Below are 21,816 nucleotides of genomic sequence, written 5' to 3' on the forward strand. Positions count from 1 at the left end.
GTGAATATTATTAAAATATAATATATATTTCTCTCTAGAAATGTAATCAAAACTTATTTTTATGCAGAAACTAACTCAAAATATTGATTTTTTTCACTAAAAATGAGAGAAATGTCCGCCATGTTTTTTGTTCTCACAGCCGGAATCTTGAAAGTCATGTGACTTGGACGCAAACTTCAATAGGCAAAAAAAATGTAACAGTCATACAATTCAAGGGCTATTATTGTAACCCCTCTACGTTTTGCACTTTGGACCAATGTAGTCAGGGTACGTTTTTATCAGAGCCATATAGAGAGAGAGTTGCGACAACTCCATTGACTCCAATGGAACGTTTTTTTTACAGCAATGGCGGCTCGTGGAGCCTCTCAATAGTTCCCGGAAGTAGCAGCAAACACATGTCGCGCCGTAGAGATGAAGCAGAACAAACCGTTTGCGACGCACTTTTAAAAGGTGAGACGTTTAAAGAATAATATTATCTTATTCTGTATATTATCAGTACATCTAAATAAAAATAACTTGTAAATTAAAACCTTATAGTTGAGTATTACTCATTAAATTAGGAGATAAGGGATGTTATCGGATAACTAACAGATTAGGCAAGGATTGGAGCTGGATAAAGTTAGTAACGAACACCCTATTAATTGTAAAATCTTTGCAAATACCTCACACATTTTTTTGTTGTTGTAATTTTTATTTATATTTATATTTAGATTGCTCCTGCTGACTTGAGCCAACCATTTTTTTCTCCTCTCCATGTCAGTGGGGAAGCCATACATTCGCACCTTTCTCTGAGCGATTGGAGCATCCCCATGCAGCACAGCAAATCATGGTGAAGACTATGCAACGACAACATGAAAGAAAGGACACATACAAAATGCCTGGCATGCTATTTAATTTATTAGAAATGTATTCATGAATTGCTGTAAATAGTTATTGCATTTATTTGAATAAAAATACAAAAAAAAGTAATATCGTAATATGTTATTACAATTTAAAATAACTGTTTTCTATTTTAATGTATTTTAAAATGTAATTTACTCCTGTGATGCCAAGCTGAATTTTCAGCCTCATTACTTTTGAACGGCAGTTTATATATGAGTATACTTAAGTTGTTTTAAAGCTGAATATATTGTGTATATGAATAAGTATTGTAAGAATTATACATTAGATATATAATATTTATAATACATAAATAATTATATTACTATATATAGAATTGTAAGAATTGTAAACAATAAGCTTCATTTCACTAAATTTTACATTTACGTAACTGCTGCTAATAGTTAATATTTCATTGACCCATTGTGCGGTGCGAGCTGGAAATCACCTGTCACCAGCCTGTCTCTGTACTATCTGAAAAGTCATAAATATGACATTAGTTACCATGAGATTAGTGAAAACAATGAACATAAGGTAACATAAAAAGGCAACAGGAACCCTAGCCTGAAATAAGTTGAGGAAAATAACGGTAAGCGAACACTAATCCTCAAATATTAGCTGATTTGATCTTTAAAAAACAACATCACTGTTGTCAGTGTGTTACATAAATATATAAAATAAATGCATTTATTGACTACTAATTACCAGAAATCGCAGTTCTGTCACTCTACTCTAACAGTTTGGAATGACCGCAAAAGCACATCCTGGAACTATCTGAAGTCTACGAGAATCACGTGACGATCAAGCATTTAGAAATTCCGTTGTCGCAACTCTCTCTCTATATGGCTCTGGTTTTTATATGAGACTGGGTTGGAAATAACAGGACTTAATACTCTCCATGCTGTGTGGTTATACAGCCTCCATTAAACAGCTTCATGTTCATCTTGCATGAGTTTGTTGCCCTCTTGTTTCGACCCCCCTGACATTTTGACACTGAGGTCAAATGTCTGTGCTCACCCTGGACTGTTAAGCCTCACATTAAATTGCATACTAATCAATTCAAAACTTTGCTTGTACATTCCACAACTTTGCTTGTACATTCCACAGCTGCTTGTGTTTAAGCTTGATGTTGTTGCTTTGCTATTACTACTACTACTACTACTACTACTAATAGTAGTAGTTGGTTGACAATTATAATAATTAAAATAAAATATTATAATATAGCATATTGTATAATTATTTAATAATTATTATTAATTTTAAATATTATAAATATTATACATTAATATATATTATCAATATTAATATATTTAGTATTATTATTATTATTATTATTAAAACAATAGAGTCATAAAGTGATGATATTTTACGCCTGGTGAGCATGAGTTGTCTCAATCAAAATGGACCCATAGTTGATTAAAATTAGGAAAGTTGTCTTGGTATAAATTTTACATTCTAATTAAACGAGTAGACGCATTTCTCAAAGACCACCACAAGATGTCGCTGTTTGTCCCAGTACACACCGCCTGTCTACGCTTGAACAGTTTTCAAAAGTGCGTTGTGAAACTGAAATAATGGTAGATATTCAACAACAGTATACATAAAAGAAAGAAAATCGTTGTCAGAATGTATTTGTATATGATACATTTTAGTATTTATAAACCGCTTTTTGTGTTTCCTTTTCGGCTTTTCTTGGTTTTATGTGGGCCTCCTTCAGGAGAGTCGCAATAAAAAGCAGCCGTTACAGGAGCAGATGATCTAACGAGAGAACCCAATATCCTGCCTGATGAGGACCATATATGTACACGTATATGGCGTGCCAGTCGTTAGGGTTCTGTCTAAATCTTTAATTACATACTAAACCTCAACTCTGAGTGCTTATCGAAGCACAAACAGAATAGAATTGATTCCGGTATTTCAGCATTCTTTCTTTCCTGAATGCCATCGACAATGCAGATTTAAGGTGTCCTGTTACTAATAATTCAATAGATACCAGAGAGAACTATGTTCTGAAATTAAAGCAAGAAACTGAAGTTGTTTTCCACTAATTTCCAAGAAGATCAAGGCTAGAGAGAGAGAGAGAGAGAGAGAGAGAGAGAGAGAGAGAGAGAGAGAGAGAGAGAGAGAGAGAGAGAGAAGACCCCTTGTTTATCAGTTGCTCCACAGTGATAAGACTTTTCTGTTTTATCTTTCAAAAAACATGTTATAAAACATGGGAGATGCACAAAAGCACAAACATACACACAGTTATGATATGGGTATGGTCTTGTTTACAACCACTGTACTCTATAGCAGACTTAGGCCAGCAACTTGGGAACAGCAGTTCTTGTTCAGGTGCTCTTGAAGCCGGTTTGGCCACTCCTCAGGCATTCTCTTTGGGGACATTATTTTGAACGGCTAACCTAGATACAGTCAGTGCATAAGAAACGGACTCTTCACAAATCACAGGTATTTATTGATTACTCTTTTTTACATTCACAGATCACACATATACATTTCGATTACTCTTTTGTTGCATTATAAAATCACACTTAATTGTAGTGAAACAGCAGAGGTATTGTTGATTCCAAAATATCTAAACAGCCATGGTTTAAAGATAAATCATGCCTACAACTGGAATGCACTTTGCTTATGAATTTTCTGTCAATTTAAGTTAGAATTGAGTTTGGTGCCTTTAGCAACATAAGATGCATAAAACATATAAGCAATGAATGTAATACAATTGCATTTGTTCTTGAGATAACCTGCTTAATACTATGGGTAAGCAATTGTGGACGAGGACACTACTTTTTGATAGTATCAATGGCTCTTTAGGTTTGCTTTAGGTAAGGGCATCCAGGAAAACCTGCTTTGTTTTTCAAATGATTTCTTAAGATAAGGATGACATGTAACCTTTCAGGGTTTTAAAGAAAGATTTGATTGTGTGAGGTTTTTCAATGGCCTTCATGCCTTTGGCAGTGCCACGGGGTTCTAAATGCTTGATGAAACTTGGATAGACTAATTCCCTGTATTTGCTTATTACCATACTAGTTTTACTATGAATTTAATTTATATTTACAGTTGAATAATACATGCAGAAGTGTAAAGTTCTTGTTAAATGTGAATAGAAAAGAATGCAATATAATATCCATGACAAGCGTCACTGATGTCTCGAGAGAGGTAGTGGGTTAAGCAATATAATAATAATATTAATAAATTAAAAAGTAATAAAAAGCATGATGTATAGTCAGGGACGTGCACAGACATTTTGGGGGGCAGGGGCTCAAGTGGAAAAAAAGGGCACTTCTCATAATTGTGTATTTAAATTTTTTTTTTTTTAAACAAATCTTTAAATATATTAACAACTCTGACTTCCTTGCCAATTAATTTTAATTCCCTCACACTCATGCAATTGTTTTATACTCAACAGATTTCTACAAAATAATCAGTTCACACAGAGATACAATGGTCTTCTTTAGTATTCACTAGGTTTATCACAAGAGCAGGCAACAGCACAGGAAACTATGCCACAATGTGCATGTTTTCTATGCTACTAGTTTCAAGTATATATTTAGAATAAATGTCTGCACCAAGGAGAGGGACATAGTTTCACAAATAATTAGTTCATTTTGCACAAGGCTATACATCTTTTGATGTGTATTTGTGTTATTTGAATACATAAATCTTCAAAATCAACAACGCTAAAATGAAAAAGGCTGTTGCTGCTATTTTGAAAAAACACTGCAAAAAATGATTGACAAAATTCAGTGCTCAAGCCCCCATTGATGTCTATGTGTGCACATACCTGTGTATAGTAAATGAGTGTACAGTGTACAAGCAAGTGAATGGCTATGTGCTATTCTAAAGCTGTTGGAAATATAAACATAAACACATACCATGACATGTAAAGTTTATAATGGGGAGTAAAAGCAGTTAAAAAGCTGCCAATATGAACATTAATTCTAATGGACCCAGACCTATAATTAGTTTGTGTAAGTGGTAAATACACGTGACAGAAACACGTGCAATCATGTGCTGCTCTTTGCAGAAAACATTGATATTATCATTTCTTACAAATAAGCTCAAGGGGCCCATATCCACTCCCAAAACACATGGGCCCCATTCTTCATTGTGCTGTAAATACATTACAAAACAACTACTTTTGAATAATTTGAACTAATAACAACATTCATTAATGCATATCAAAAACAGAATGCATATTTTGTGCTGATGTTAGTAAAATCACTGATGCAGTATTATAACGATAATGTGTGTTTACTTTAACAGAATTGCTACTGTACAGTCCATATTGCTATAAACAAACAAGCCACATCAAGAACAACACAGCATTTAAATATATTACTCTATGGTAAAGCATGCAGATGTAAACATTCTCATATGCATAGACTTTAAAGCTTTTATGTCCATTTCTGGTAGACTGATTTAGCCAGTTTGCATCTACAATTGGTAATTATACTGTATGTAGTATGTATTGTACACAGCATATACATTCAGTGTATCACATATTCTTATACTGTTTGTAAGGCACAATGCTGAATAATTTTTTTTAAAGATATACAGTACATGTTGTAATCTGAACTGTCTTAACCAACTTATAGCATCATGGAGCATAGCTTGAGGCCGGAGATGAAGCTGAACCTGATGAATGGGGTTGGTGTTCTGGTGCAGCCCAACCCTAAACCACAGGCAAGAGAGCAGTGGGCCAATAAAATGGAGTTTCTTTTGGCTGTAGCTGGGCACATCATTGGCCTGGGAAATGTGTGGAGGTTTCCTTACCTGTGCTACAAGAATGGAGGAGGTAAGTGTAGTGCACCATTTACTGTTAAGCCTGTTTTATGTTTGTGAATCATCACCTGTTTCTTCTATAAAACAAGATTTTGGCCTAACAAATTCAAAGTCTCAGATGAAGAACTAAAATGTGATTTTTTTTTATTGGAAATGGGGCTAATGTTGTCTATTTAGAAAATCTAAATTTTGGCATAAAATATAATAATAATAATAATAATAATAATAATAATAATAATAATAATAATAATAATAATAATAATAACCAAGATCTGGTGGTGTTTCTTTAAGAAACAAAAAATGCACTCATTACTCATATCATCATTACTGTGGTATGACTACATAATAATACATGTTTTTTGTCGCTAACATAGCTTAAAGGGATAGTTCACCCAAAAATGAAAATTCTCTCATGATTCACTCACCCTCCTAGCATCCCAGATGTGTATGTCTTTCTTTCTTCTGCAGAGCACAAATTAAGATTTTTAGAAGAATATTCTCTGTAAGGTCCTCACAATGCAAGTGAATGGATGCCAAACATTTGAAGCTCCAAAATCCACATAAAGGGAGCATAAAAGTAATCCACATAACTCCAGTGGTTAAATCCATTACTTCTAAAGCAATATGATAGGTTTAGTTGAGAAACAGATCAATATTTAAGTAAATTTTTCCCTGCCCAGTAAGGGGTGATATGAACAAAGAATGTGAATCACCAAAAACAGAAGAAGGAGAAAGTGAAAGTGAAGGAAATGGGACTTAAATATTGATCTGTTTCTCACCCACACCTATCATATCGCTTCAGAAAAGCTGGTCGCAAGATTCAGAAGAGTCGCTTGGAGGACTTTTATGTTGCCCTTATGGGGATTTTGGAGCTTCAAATGTTGGCACCCATTCACTTGTATCGTATGGACCTACAGAGCTGAGATGTTCTTTTAAAGCAAAGAAAGTCATACACATCTGGAATGGCATGAGGGTGAGTAAATGATGAGTGAATTTTAATTTTTGGGTGAATTAACCCCATTGAGCTGTGGAAGTTCTTTTAAATATAAGAGTTCTTATGAATATGCTGAATAAACAAGTGCACAATTGCAATACTTTTACCCATTTCAGATGTGTATTGCTGTGTGTTGATAAATCAGGATCATTCAGTGTTGATAGTATTTCCATTGTTTGTCATAGGGGCATTTTTTGTGCCATATGTGCTGTTTCTCTTCACCTGTGGGATTCCACTTTTCTTTTTGGAGACATCATTGGGTCAGTTCACAAGTCAGGGTGGAATCACATGCTGGAGGAAGATATGTCCGCTTTTTGAAGGTAAGCAAAGATGACATCCCACAAGTTTACTCTCAATATCAAATACTTAAATTGGATTCCCTAATTGTTTGGTATTAAAGGTTTATTATTGTTGGGCTTTTATTTTTATTAATTTATAAACAAGACTGTTGCTGCTTTTTACTTTGTCTGTGCTTTTTACAGGTCTTGGTTATGGAAGCCAAGTTGTTGTCCTTTATACTGGAGTTTATTACATCATTATTCTGGCTTGGGCATTCCTCTACCTCTTCTCCTCCTTCTCATCAGAGCTGCCATGGGCTAGCTGCAAAAACTACTGGAACACAGGTTCATCACATACTCTAAAAATGTGATTGATAGATATTTTACAGTATTTATTTTGGGTCATGTGACTTGAATAGCCTCGGCTTTCATCTATTTTACAGAATATTGCAAAGAGTTAAGCAATAGCAGCATTACTGAATATTCTCCAGAGAAAACCACTTCACCAGTTATTGAGTTTTGGGAGTAAGTTGTTGGAAATTGCACACCGTTAAAATGTTATTAGACTTATGGAATTAGCAATATTGTTTAGAAGCAACACAAGGTAATAAAACTGATCCAGCAAATTTCTGTTGCCTACAGGAGAAGAATTTTGGGTTTGTCTGAGGGAATAGAACAGATTGGTAATGTGAGATGGGACTTGGCACTCTGCCTCCTGCTGGCCTGGATCATCTGCTACTTCTGTGTGTGGAAGGGAGTGAGATCCACAGGCAAGGTAAGAACTTTACATAACTTCTTAGCAATGTATTACACAAATTGGGAAGTGTTACGAGGAAATGTTCACCTGCTCATTAAACAAGATAATATGTGCACTGTTTTTCTCAATTGTATTTACCCATCTTCTTTTGTTGAAACGACTTCCTTCTCCCTGTCTTCAGATAGTTTACTTCACTGCTACCTTCCCCTATTTAATGTTGATAGTGCTGCTGGTTCGTGGAGTCACTCTCCCTGGAGCAAAAAATGGCATCGCCTTCTACCTTTACCCTGATCCAACACGTCTCACTGACCCTCAGGTACTGAGCTGCTCTCTTATTAACCTTTCAACAGGAATTACAAAGTGTTTACTGAAAATAATAGCAAGTCTATTATACATTGTATATTGTAAATAATAAATACAATGCATTTAGATAAATACAATGCACATTGTATATGTGAATATTTTGAAAATAGAAGGTGATACTGTACATGAACTAAAAACAATACGATTTTCATTTTGGTTCTTTCGGAGCAGAAACAGTATTTTTCATTCCGGTGTTCCGCAGCCACCTTTCCAAATGGTGGTTTGAATTAAATAAAAGAATGGTTAATTACGTTCTTTTTAAAATGACAGTACTTTGTGCAAAGGGTGGCAGAAATACCAGATGCAGTGTTTCCAGATCTCACAAGAGAAAAAACGTACCTGTTTTGGAAATACAAGCTCAAAATAGGGGACTTGCCTCACCCAAAATATACAAAAATACCTGTTTAAATTTGTTTCCTATTTGGGGGAATATTCAGGACAGAAATCATAACAAGCATAGTATGTAGTGCAGCCTACAAAAAAGTAAAGTCTTTTCAATGAATGTATTCTTAATATGAAATATGACCCCATACATATTTAAGATGTTCTGTTTGGGCCTAAAATCAATTAATGGCCAAATCTCTCACCTGCATGCATGCACACACAGCGTGGGTGTGTTTGGACTAAATGTCACCTTTTGCGTGCCAAATGATTTAAAAAAAATTTAACTAGCCGTGTCCTTCAGAATCAAAGTGCATGCTTATGTTCTACTAAAAAGAGTCAATCATTATTCCTAAAGTCATACAATTCCGATAATTTACTGTGATAAACCTTTTGGTCTTTGGTCTTTCAGAACAAAATAAACCAGTCATTAACTGGTTACCAGCATTAAGAATTATGTTTTCACTCTGGAACAATTAAAAGGGATTTCATTCCCATTTTCGGTAATGTTCTGCAAAAAATGCTATTCGCTTTCATTTTTGATTTTCGTTCCTTAAACCTGATCGTTCGTTTCTTTATTCCCTGATACTGTAATTACATTTTTAATCATAATCCTTATCACATTTTAAAACAAAATGTTATGTTTTAGGTGTGGATGGATGCAGGTAGTCAGATATTTTACTCCTATGGAGTTTGTACAGGGGTACTGACTGCTTTGGGAAGCTACAACAAATATGAGAACAACTGTTACAGGTAATTTAATACCTAATGCCACACATGCTGGTACCGATGATTGCCTTTTGATTGCCTTTCATCTAACATTTAAATGTGCATTGCCTTTTGTAATTTTTTTAATGTCTTTTAGAGACTGTATATACTTGTGTCTACTGAACAGCTTAACTAGCTTTGTGGCTGGTTTTGCTATCTTCTCTGTCCTGGGCTTCATGGCAGAGGAACAAGGGATGGATATTTCAATGGTAGCAGAGTCAGGTAAATGCCAAATTGAAGTGTTTGAGGTCTCATAAAACATGTGAAGGTTAATATACAAATAGGACTTCTATATATGGATAAAAGCTATCCATGAGCATTCTATTCACAACAAAGGCCGTTAATTTTTTCAGCCAATCACCTGAGGTGTCAAGCCATGTGATGTTGAAACATCTACTTCCCCTTCTGTCGCTCTCTCCACGTTGTGTCAGAGAAGCGCCACTAGGGGTCTCTCTTGAGCGCCGATATTCACCTCTGATCTTATTGAAAAGGGCCAATGGGAGTTGGCAGTCGGTATTTGCATACCCCGCCCCTGGACATACGGGTATTTAAGCGGGGCAAATACGGGAGTTCATTCAGAAAATTTCTTCGGAGCCGATGGTCTGTCTGCAGTTTGCTGCGAGTTACACGCCACTTAAACGTTCCTGTTTTCCTCTGACGATCTGCATGCTGTTGGATCTTGACGGCGCACAACAGTGGCTTTCTCCTTCTCAGTGCACGGCGTGCATTGTTGCCCCTGAGCACTTCGACAGCGCAGACACGTACACACACACACTGTGTATTAAAAGAGTTTTTTACTAAAAGAGTAATTTTCTCTAAAAGAGCAAACACAGCGGCGTTGAACGTCCTTTTAAGGACGCTTCTTTTTCAAGATGCCTTTCCGCCCCTGTGTCGTTCCTGGATGCGGTAGAGTGCTCTCTGCTTCAGACGGCCACAGGCGCTGTCTCGTGTGTTTGGGCCGCGATCACACCGAGGCGGCGTTTGTGGATGGTTCATGTTCTCACTGCGAGAACATGACCATGACCACGTTGCGGTCGCGGCTCGCTTTCAACAGAAAGCAAGCCACCCCAGCTGCACCCCGCATTGCCCCTTCTTCCCACGGGATTAAGGACGGTGCGGTTGGCGCTGGGGGCGATTTGGCCCGGGTAGCCCCCCGCGAACCTCCCGTTCCCCGACACGCTCGCTGGTCTCCGTCCACGCTCGCGGCGATAGCGGCTCGCCTCACGGCCCGGCTGTCTATCCTCCCGAGTCCGAAGCAGATGAGCTCGCCGCTGCATCGGAGAGTGCGGTGTCTGATGCCGAGGACTCCCCTGGACTGCCGCCTTCGGGCCAGCAGGCCCAGGCTGAGGCCTACGCTCAGATGTCCGACATGCTTGCCCGGGCCGCCTTGAGCGTGGGGTTGGACTGGAACCCTCCATCCTCCCCACAGCCTTCTCGGTTGGATGATTGGTTCCTGGGGCAGCGCGCCGTTCGCGGCCTCGCATCCCCCTGGTCCCTTTCTTCCCGGAGGTGCATGATGAGCTGACGTCTACGTGGAGAGCCCCGCTCTCCGCTCGTCTAGGTGCCACCCGCTCCACTCTCTCCACCCTTGACGGCGGGGTCGCCCCATACTCCCATCCAAGCCCTGTAGGACAGCATCCTCGCTTAACGCGAAGGCCTACACTGCGGCTGGTCGCGCTGCCTCCGCCCTGCATGCGATGGCCCTCCTGCAAGTCCACCAGGCCAAAGCTCTCAGAAACATGCACGGGGGTGGACCTGATCCTGATGTGCTGCAGGAACTGCGCTCAGCAACCGACCTCGCCGAGAGCGACGAAGGCCACAGCGCAGGCACTCGGACAGACGATGGCCACCCTAGTGGTCCAGGAACGCCATCTTTGGCTCAACCTGGTCGAGATGCGTGAGGCTGACAAAAACCGCTTCCTGGACACACCTGTCTCCCAGATTGGCCTTTTCGGTGACACCGTCGAGGACTTCGCCCAACAGTTCTCCGCGGTGAAGAAGCAGACGGAGGCCATTTCGCACATCATGCCCTGCCGCAGACCTGCCGCTACGGGCCCTGCCCCGTCTGCCCACGAGGGCGTCCCCTGCGAGGAAACCAGCTCCTGCTCCGCCTCAACCCAGGCCCAGCTCTCAGCCCCAGCGTCGAGCACTCCGCAGGCGGCGCACGCCCCCTGTCTCACGAACCCCCTCCAGGACCCGGAAGGCTCCCAAGCGTTCCTGAGACAGCTGACCCAGAGCCGAAGACATTAGCTCTGGAGGTGGTAAGACCACTCCGTCCCCTGGTGGAGGGCCGGGAGGAGAATCCTTTGTTTTTTCATTTGCCACACCCCTTGACAGGGGCTGTGGTACCCACATTCTCAATAAAAGAGCTATTTCCTTTGCCTCTGGGTCACCTGGCCCGCAAATGCCGTTTTCACGGCAATGTGCTTTCAGATCACAACAGTCCGGTACACGGACGCGGCGATCCGCCTTCCGCCTGCCTACGACTGTCCCCGGCCGGCCGGTTCAGGCGAGTCCAGAGGACGCCAACATCAGACCTCCTCCTCAGTCAAGAACCCGCCCCATGCCGGGCGCGCGGAGCAAGGTAAGTGCTTTGAGTCTATTCTCAGCACCTCAGCCTCAGGCCGCAACGAAGTCGCCCGACGCTGCATTACCTGTTCCGCCCTGCTGCGAGGCCCCACCGGGTACGTCCAAAATACTCGTCCCTTTGGTGCCCCTAGCGCAGAGCTGGGAAGCGTGGCTTTCGCTTCCCAACGCATCACGTTGGCTGCACCGGACCATTCGACTCGGTTACGCAATTCAGTTTCAGGGGCGTCCGCTTTTCCGCAGTACACGGCGAGCACACCAGTTCCCTGCGCACGGAAATCGCGACCCTCTTAGCTAAGGGCGCGGTAGAGCCCGTCCCTCCAACCGAAATGAGGAAGGGTTTCTACAGCCCTTACTTCATTGTACCCAAGAAAGGCGGCGGCTTACGACCAATCCTGGACTTGCGAGTTTTCAATCGGGCCTTCGAACTCCCGTTCAAAATGCTTACGCAGAGAAATATTCTGGCTGGTGTTCAGCATCTAGATTGGTTCGCAGCGGTGGACCTGAAGGACGCGTACTTCCACGTCTCAATTCTGCCACGACACCGACCCTTCCTACGGTTTGCGTTCGACGGCCAGGCGTTTCAGTACAAAGTCCTCCCCTTTGGCCTGTCTCTGTCCCCTCGCGTCTTCACAAAAGTCGCAGAGGCGGCCCTTGCCCCGCTATGAGTAGCCGGCATCCGCATTCTCAACTACCTCGACGACTGGCTCATCCTAGCACACTCTCGAGAGTTACTATGCACACACAGAGACGCAGCCGTGCTCACGGCACGCTCAGCTGAGCACGGTGCTTCAGGTCAACTGGGATAGAGACTGAGTCTAACTCCAACCCGAGAAAAGAGATGCTCTGAACCGGAGTGAGCTTGCTCTTTTCCCAGTTGACCTGAAGCCCCAAGCGGCTGAGTCTGTGCTCAGTCGGTGCTGGACTGCCTCGCTTCCTTCAAGCCAGGCACAGTGGTCCCTCTAAAACTTTTCCAGAGGCTCCTGGGGCATATGGCATCCTCCGCGGTGGTCGCGCCGCTGGGGTTGATGCATATGAGACCACTCCAGCACTGGCTCCAGACTCGAGTCCCGAGACAAGCATGGCACCGCGGCACGCATCGGGTAAGGATCACCCCCGCCTGCCTCAAAACACTCCGACCCTGGACAGACCTCTGCTTTTTACGGGCAGGAGTGCCCCTGCAGCAGGTGTCCCGACGCGTCCTGGTCACAACCGGCGCCTCCGGTCGGGTGGGGTGCCGTGTGCAGCGGGCACGCAGCAGCGGGCCGTTGGAAAGGGGCCCCGCTGCGTTGGCACATCAATTGCCTGGAGTTGCTGACCGTCCTTCTTGCTCTCAGGAAGTTACTCCCGTTAGTTTGGGACAAACATGTCCTCGTGAGATCGGACAGCACCACGGTGGTGGCGTACATAAATTGCCAAGGCGGCGTGTCACAACTCGCCCGCCGTCTCCTCCTATGGAGCCAGCAGCGACTCAAGTCACTGCGTGCCACTCACATCCCCGGCAAGCTCAACGTCGTTGAGTGGAGGCTTCACCCCCAGTCGGTCCAGCTGATTTGGGAACGGTTTGGCAAGGCCCAGGTAGACCTGTTCGCCGCCCAGGAAACCTCCCACTGCCCGCTCTGGTACGCCCTAACAGAGGCTCCCCTCGGGACAGATGCGCTGGCACACAGCTGGCCCTCGGTGCTGCGCAAGTACGCATTTCCCCCAGTGAGCCTTCTTGCACCGGTGCTATGCAAGGTCAGGGAGGACGAGGAGCAAGTCACGTTGGTGGCCCCCTACTGGCCCACTCGGACTTGGTTCTCGGAACTCAGGCTCCTCGTGACAGCTCCTCCCTGGCGAATTCCCCTGAGAAAGGACCTGCTCTCTCAGGGACGGGGCATGCTCTGGCACCCGTGCCCAGACCTCTGGAACCTCCACGTCTGGTCCCTGGGCCGGGACAGCGGAAGAGCTAGCCGGCTTACCGGCGCGTTGTGAATACCATCAACCAAGCCAGAGCCCCCTCTACCAGGCACCTTTACGCCCTAAAGTGGCGCTTGTTATGAGATTGGTGTTCTTCCGAGCGAAGACCCACAGAGATGCGTGATTAGGTCAGTGCTTCTGTTCCTACAGGAGAGGCTGGACAGGAGGCTGTCCCGTCCACCCTCAAGGTGTATGTTGCCCCTATCGCGCCCACCACGATCCTGTAGACGGCAAGTCTTTGGGTAAGCACGACCTGATCCTCAGGTTCCTGAGAGGCCCGGAGGTTGAATCCCTCCCGGCCAGGCCTAGTTCCCTCCTGGGATCTCTCGGTAGTCTTGGCAGGACTCCAGAGACCTCCCTTGAGCCGCTTCGAATCAGTTGGACTCAGGGCCCTCTCTCTTAAGAGCGGCCCTGCTGATCGCTTCGCCTCCATTAAGAGGGTCGGGGACCTGCAAGCGTTCTCTGTCAGCGACACTTGCCTGGAGTTCGGTCCAGCAGATACGTCTGTGATCCTAAGACGCTGACCGGGCTATGTGCCCAAGGTTCCTACCACACCATTCCGAGATCAGGTAGTGAACCTGCAAGCTGCCCGGGAGGAGGCAGACCCAGCCCTTTCCTTGCTGTGTCCAGTCGCGCCCTGTGCATTTACCTGGACCGCACACAGAGCACCAGACGCTCTGAGCAGCTCTTTGTCTGCTTTGGGGGACGGCAGAAAGGGAATGCCGTCTCCAAACAGAGGCTCGCCCACTGGGTTGTCGATGCCATCACACTGGCTTATCACACCCAGGCTGTGCCCCTACCCTTACGGGTCCGTGCTCACTCAACAAGGGGTGTTGCATCCTCGTGGGCACTGGCCAAGGGCACCTCCCTAGCAGACATCTGTAGAGCCGCGGGTTGGGCAACACTCAACACCTTCGTGAGGTTTTACAACCTCCGCGTTGAGTCGGTTGCGTCTCGTGTTTTCTCAGGTCCGAGCCCGTAGAACTTCGGTAACACGTGAGACCGACCGGCGGGTGGATCAGCTTGCGCCAGCGCCCTTTCCTGGCGTCAAGGTAAAGTAGTGCGCCTTCTTCCCAGAGGCCCCACTCCGAGTCGTGCCCCTGGTCGATTCCTCCCCAGCTCTCGGGTCCAGCGGTTCAGCGGAGGAACTTCGCCGACCCAAGCCACTGCGGGTACCCTGATGGCCACCCCGTACTGGTATAGGGGCTCCACAGGTAAAATAAGAAGGCCTCCTGTTCGGACTCCCCTGTGTGTAATTCCACGGTTCTGTCCCTTACGAGCGGACCCCGTGTCTCCCTTAGGCAGTTACAGCTGCCTCGGTCGCCGTGCTGTAGCAACTCCCCTTTCGAGGCTGGATCTACCACCGCACCATACTTTCCACCACGAGCCCTAAGGCGGCCGTGTGGCGTGTCTACCACTTTTCCTCCCCAAGAAAAAGGGCAGGTGTGGTCTCCGCGAGGGTCTGGGTAAGACCCCTTCCCTATATGCGTGTAAGGGCCCGGCCGTGATTGCTCTATGCAAGAAACATAGAGAGAAAAGAGGCCCAGCCAGGCTGGCCCGTTCCCATGTTGGCAAACATCGCCTTGTTCCCCTCCCAGGGTAACTAGAAGGACTCCGATGTTCTTATGGGGCATTGGGGAAGAGTGCGTGCAGCCAGGTACAGGCGATGCGTGGCACTGGATGAAATCCCTGCCCGCCTCTGTAACGGCGGTCCACGTACAAGGTTCAGCGCATGGCAAGATTGGAATGGGTCCCCTAGTGTCGCTTCTCCGACACAGCGTGGAGAGAGCGACAGAAGGAGAACGTTTGGTTACGTATGTAACCTCTGTTCCCGAGGAGGGAATGACACGTTGTGTTTTTCCTCCGCCATGTCAGCTGAACCGAGCCACTGTTGTGGCGGACCATTTCGGCTCCTCAGAAAAATCCTGAATGAACTCCCGTATTTGCCCGGCTTAAATACCCGTATGTCCGGGCGGGGTATGCAAATACCGACTGCCAACTCCCATTGGCCCTTTTCAATAAGATCAGAGGTGAATATCGGCGCTCAAGAGAGAGACCCCTAGTGTCGCTTCTCCGACACAACATGTCATTCCCTCCCTCGGGGAACGGAGGTTACATACGTAACCAAACGTTTATTATAATTAATTTTTTCAATATTTATTTTGCCACAATTCAGCTACTTTTAAGCTACATTTTTATGGCTGTCAATATAGAAACATGCCTTTTGCCTGCTTAATTGTGTAGTTGTAGCATACAGAAAGATGTGTCTTTTTGCGCAAGAATGCATTAAGTAATACTTTTATTAACACAGTTGTTCTTCTGAACTTACATAATGATTTTGCATTATTAAGAATTGTAAAGACAATTCTGAATGCCTGAAAATTCTGAACATTTGGGGTTTCATACAATGCATTTGGTTTGTGGCAGGTCCTGGTTTGGCATTTATTGCTTACCCTCGTGCTGTGTCCCTAATGCCCCTTCCTCAATTATGGGCAATCTTCTTCTTTATCATGATCATATTCCTGGGACTGGATAGTGAGGTAAAACCACTAGCGCTGCAACACATCCTCAAGAATGATTGTGTGTTTTGAGTGTTTTTCCATATGAATTCAGGTGAATTTAATAACAACCAAATGTATGGATGCCTGTTTATTCACCTTTTTTTGTCTTAATGTATCAGTTTGTGTATCATGAAGCCCTGGTTACTGCTATCTCGGACATGTATCCCTCCTTCTTCCAAATTGGACATCGTCGTAAATTTCTTCTTCTCTTTATTAGTGCTGCTAGCTTCTTGGTTGGTCTGCTAATGGTAACAGAGGTGAGATTCACAACACAAAGGATTCAGAGAGAAATTAACAGTTTTGGAGTATATGCAAAGTTTTGAATTATTAAACAATTAACCTGTGGGGCCTGTAATTTCTTTCAGCATTTTGTTTTTCCTCTCTTACTCTTAGGGCGGTCTGTATATCTTCCAGCTTTTTGACTATTATGCCTGTAGTGGAATAACTCTCCTTACTTTTGCCATCCTTCAGTCCATCTGTGTAGGATGGGTATATGGTAAAATATTTTTTTGTGTGTTTCTGACACTGTTAAATTACTTAAATGTTTTAAGACAGGAAACGTGGTGCATGCTTGCATTTAAAGCATTGGCGCCCTCTCTTGAAATAGTTAGAGTACTTCTGTTAAGAGGTGAATTTTATGCTTTAGCAGTGATTCCAAGCTGGTTTTGCTTCAGGACCAGATTTTACAATAGGCATTAAGTGGTGCCCCAACACAGTACCAAAACTGTTTATCTTACAAACATAAAAAATTTCTTTAAAGTTAAACATTTAAATATATTCATATTACCTGCCTAATTTGGCTAACTTTTACCAAATGACCAACGAATTTGTGCCAAAATCCTCATGTGAGTTTGTTTGGACATGATCTTTGATGTCATCAATAAATGAATGGGAAGAATTTTCTCCTTCCTTTTAAAAGTTGCTGACTATTTTGCTATCTGTTTTGCTGACTATAATGTGATTATATGTTTAGTGGCTTACTTTTTTGCATTTAGAACTGTTTTTTCCCCAATTATGCCCGCAGCCCTATCAGATCTGCAACCCATTTTTGGGTCATAACCCAGCAGTTGAGAAACACTCTTACAGTGTTTGCATCACAAAAAGACAGTTAAAAATGACATTAAAGAAATAGTTCACCCAAAAATGAAAATTTTCATAATTTTCTTCCCCTCATGTCATCCTAGATGTGTATGATTTTCTTTCTTCTGATGAACACAAACTGAGATTTGTGCAATGCACAATGCAAGTGAATGTGTACCAACATTCTGAAGCTCCAAAAAGCACATAAAGGCAGCATAAAAGTAATACATATGACTCCAGTGGTTAAAGCTATATCTTCAGATGCTATGCAATAGGTGTGGCTCAGAAAAAGTTCAATATTTAGCCCAAGTCCTTTTTTACTATCAATCTCCACATTTACTTTCACCTTCTTCTTTTGTTTGTATCAATTCACATTCTTTGAGCATATCACCACCTACTGGGCTTTTTTTATAGTTAAAAAAGGATGTAAGTATTGATTGTTTCTCTCCCAGATATAGCTAACCACTGGAGTTTTATGAATTACATTTATGCTCCCTTTATATGCATTTTGGAGCTTCAAAGTTCTGGCCATCATTCACTTGCATTTTATGGACCTACAAAGCTGAAATATTCTTCTAAAAACCTTCAGCAGAAGAAAGTCATACAAATCTGGGATGGCATGAGGGTGACTAAATGATGAAAGAATTTACATTTTTGGGTGAACTATCCCATTAAATTCTTAGCAAATAAAATATGTAAGTTTAATTTACAGTAACACAGGGCTGTAAAAATGGAGCAAAATTTAGTACACAAGGTTGTTACTGTACCTTGGTGAAATTATTTACAGTATGTTACAGTACCTCTTAAAGCCATACTTTTTTTTAGGTGCAGATCATCTCTATGATAGCATTGAAGATATGATTGGATATCGGCCCTGGCCTTTAATGAAGATCTGCTGGAAGTATCTAACACCAACTGTATGTACAGTGAGTATTATTTAAATGCGGTTGAAAGTGATCAACAAAATGCCAAACTGCTGTGTTTAGACTCCAGCCTCTAGGCCAGAGAGGTAAGAAACTACTATTGTGTCTGCCACCTGTGGGTCTGTGTCTGACATCTGTCATTTGTGTCTGTCTGTAAATTGACGACACTTTAAAAGACAGGAGAGACCTTCTTCTATTGAAAGACTTTGTGGTTTGACTTAAAGTGACACAGCATGCCAGACTAACTGACAGGTCCCTGGTGTTCATAATTTACTTTTCCTTTCTGTGTAGGGGACATATTTATTCTCCTTAGCTAAATACACCCCTCTGAAGTTCAACAATGTGTATGAGTACCCCTGGTGGGGTTATGCTATTGGTGGATTCTTCACCCTTTCCTCCACCTTGCTCGTTCCACTGTGGATGATATATTTGGTTTGCACCACTTCAGGGTCAATGCGACAGGTACAGAATTTTAATTGGAAATGGTCATAAGAAATTCATATTTTACAGTCAACATGAAATGGCATTCACGAACCATTTTTCTTTTGTAATGTGACATATTTCAGAGAGTAAATCTTTGGACTGAGACCCTTCAAAAATGTATTGGAATGTGAATGTGGCCATTACATTCCTAAATAGACCAGTGCAGCTCGCTGGGTGTAGTTTCTGTATGACAAATATTTGGAGGGAAAAATAGAAGTTGTTGTATAATACTGTATATATTCATTATATGTTTTTGAAAGTTTATATAGATAGATAGATAGATTTTATTTAGCTAATAAAACATTATTATTAACCTGGTGCCTAATATTTCGAATATTTCTCTTTGTCAGAGAATAAGAGTCTTGTGTACTCCTGCTGAAGACCTGCCAGATCCTAAACGTTCAAAACAGAAGAAAAATATGCTTACTTTTGAAACCTTCACGGACCTTCTGACTTTACGAACAGTTATGAGCACACCAAACTCTTTACCTCACAGAGATATTGTCTGACTGTCTGCCAATACAGCCATCTTCTTGTCTCCTGATCGCTACAGCATACAGTAACACACAACCCATTGTCACATTTCCATTTACGGTAACTAACATCATAATCAAAATCATACCTCAAACTGTGAATCATTTTGTGATTAATACATCAAACAAAATGGTCATCTCATTATGGTTAAGTACAGTACAGTAATGTTTATCAATGCAAAAGTTTTTTCAAAAAATCATTACATTATATTTACTTACATGAGAGAAATGTGAGTTACCGGTAATATGGAGAACTAATGCTGATATCTGTGTGTTTTGATGCATGCCATGTAATGAGTGCACTGACAGGAAAATGCTTGTTGTCTACTTTTTATAAATACTTTGAGGTACAGCCTCATAAATGGTCTTGAAGACCACCTGTCATGCTTCACACTTTGCAGCTTTCCATTATAGAGTGTGGTGTGCTAGTCTGATGTGTATAATACATGTATAAAAATGTGAAAATGCTAGTATACACATGTACAAAAGTTAAAAGAGATTAATTATTTCACGAGTTCACTTGTACATACACTGATCAGCCACAACATTAAAACTACCTGCCTAATATTGTGTAGGTTCCCCCTGTGCCGCCAATACATCGCAAACTTGCATCTCAGAATAGCTTTTTGAGATGTTATTCTTCTTACCACAATTGTACAGAGTGGTTATCTGAGTTACCGTAGACCACCAACAATCATGCCATTGTCCAAATCACTGAGATCACATTTCTTCCCTATTCTGATGGTTGATGTGTACATTAACTGAAGCTCCTGGCCCCTAACTGCCTAATTTTATGCACTGCTGCCACACCATTGGCTGATTAGATAATCGAATGAATGATTGCCAGATGGGCTGTAATTTCTGTAACTGCTGATCTCCTGGGATTTTCACACACATCAGTCTTTTTAGATTTTAGAACTGGAGTGTATTACGGTAAACATATTTGGCGTGCTGTCTAAAGTGGAGGGGCTCGAGCGCGAGACTTTCGGACTAAATGGAAATGGAAAGACAATTTGAAATAATTGGTATGGGCATTTATGAAATATAAAAATGCTGATGGGGAGGTAGAGCAATGCCGCAAGTATCGTCGCTGGAGCGAGGGAACCAGCTGCTTATATATCCTTGGGATATGGTTGACAAACCTAGATGAACAATCTCCCCCCGACCTTACATTTAGAACTTTATAATGTGAAATAATTTTAAATAAATATATTGTTTCTGTGTGCACATATTTTTACTCAACTAAAAATATTTAACGATTGAATTAAAAATTTGTTTTGTTTTTTTCTTAGGGTCAGCCTAAATTGATAAATTATTATATATTTTAAATTTTTTCTTGATAAAAAGATTAAACACTTACCTATGACCTGTCCTAGACTAAAAATGCAAGACCCCCACCTGCTGGGCAACAAGTGACATTACTACAATTACCATAACTCCTCAATAATCAAACATAGTGGATGAGAGATAACATTGTCTAACCTTCAAATTAAGCAGGGCACATAGTGCATAAGAGTTGAAGTTTTTGTTTAATTCTTTCTCGAGGTGCTGGAGAAAGATTTTCTAGCTCTGTAACAAAAATATTTCATACAGTCAATTACATCTGAATTACTGGAGTTTTACTGATTTTTAAAGTAAAGAAAATTAAAGAATTAAGAAAGTAGGCTATTAGAGTCTTAGCTTGTATCTAACTTTTTCTTCGTGAAAGGTTTCTGCATTTGACATCAAAGCTTGTCCTGTCAAACGAATGAATGCGCCATCTCCTGTGCAAGAGAAGAGGCTTTCTATCCTCATGCAAATGCTTTGCAATCCTGTTACTATGCAGAGTTGAGATAGATTGCTCCATCTACTGGACAAAATATATCTCGATATATATTAAAACAACCCCAACAATATATAAATAAATATAAATCATATCCAAGTATCAGCCTTGCCTACAGGTATGAAATATAGTTCCTATCGTTACCTCGTTGCACACATTTACACAACATTACATAATATATACGTTTAAAACCTAACCTCAGTGTCTGTAACTTGTCTGTAGGAATGTAACTTTACATTCAGCTGAAGTTTGTTAGAGGTGGATACTGTTTGATATACAATTGAGTCAGACATTTACATACACTTAGGTTGAAATCATTAAACCTCATTTTTGTACCACTCCACAGATTTCATATTAGCTAACTATAGTTTTGTTAAGTTGTTTATGATATCTAGTTTGTGCATGACATGAGTCATTTTTCCAACAATTGTTTACAGACAGTTTGTTTCACTTTTAATTGACTATATCACAGTCTCAGTGGATCAGATGTTTACATATACTATTACTGTGCCTTTAAGCAGTTTGGAAAATTTCATAAAATTCTGTCAAGCCTTTAGGAAATTAGCCAATTAGCTTCTTATAGGCTAATTGGAGTCAATTGGAGATGTACTTGTGGATGTATTTTAAAGCATACCTTCAAACTCAGTGCCTTTTTACTTGACAT

The 21,816-nt window shown here is 42.0% G+C and overlaps 1 protein-coding gene across 1 annotated transcript; it reads left to right on the forward strand.

The window, feature by feature from the left end:
* Positions 1-3,175: 3,175 nt before the first annotated feature.
* LOC127653804 (sodium- and chloride-dependent GABA transporter 2-like) lies at positions 3,176-20,553 on the forward strand. Its single transcript, XM_052140578.1, has 15 exons — positions 3,176-3,327; positions 5,478-5,677; positions 6,844-6,978; positions 7,141-7,281; positions 7,380-7,461; positions 7,579-7,711; positions 7,875-8,009; positions 9,087-9,190; positions 9,303-9,427; positions 16,178-16,290; positions 16,431-16,568; positions 16,705-16,807; positions 18,217-18,317; positions 18,606-18,776; positions 19,148-20,553. The coding sequence occupies exons 2-15, from the start codon at positions 5,482-5,484 to the stop codon at positions 19,304-19,306; spliced, it is 1,836 nt and encodes a 611-aa protein (XP_051996538.1). The 5' UTR covers positions 3,176-3,327; positions 5,478-5,481; the 3' UTR covers positions 19,307-20,553.
* Positions 20,554-21,816: the final 1,263 nt, after the last annotated feature.

This window comes from Xyrauchen texanus, chromosome 13 (genome assembly GCF_025860055.1).
Source record: "Xyrauchen texanus isolate HMW12.3.18 chromosome 13, RBS_HiC_50CHRs, whole genome shotgun sequence".
NCBI classification, from domain to species: domain Eukaryota; kingdom Metazoa; phylum Chordata; class Actinopteri; order Cypriniformes; family Catostomidae; genus Xyrauchen; species Xyrauchen texanus.

Excerpts from the sequence above, each read along its gene's own strand:
- LOC127653804 (XM_052140578.1), top strand. The coding sequence starts at position 5,482 with ATGGAGCATAGCTTGAGGCCGGAGATGAAGCTGAACCTGATGAATGGG. Across the intron at positions 8,010-9,086 it reads CACGTCTCACTGACCCTCAG|GTGTGGATGGATGCAGGTAG; the intron begins GTACTGAGCTGC and ends GTTATGTTTTAG. Across the intron at positions 9,428-16,177 it reads TTCAATGGTAGCAGAGTCAG|GTCCTGGTTTGGCATTTATT; the intron begins GTAAATGCCAAA and ends GGTTTGTGGCAG.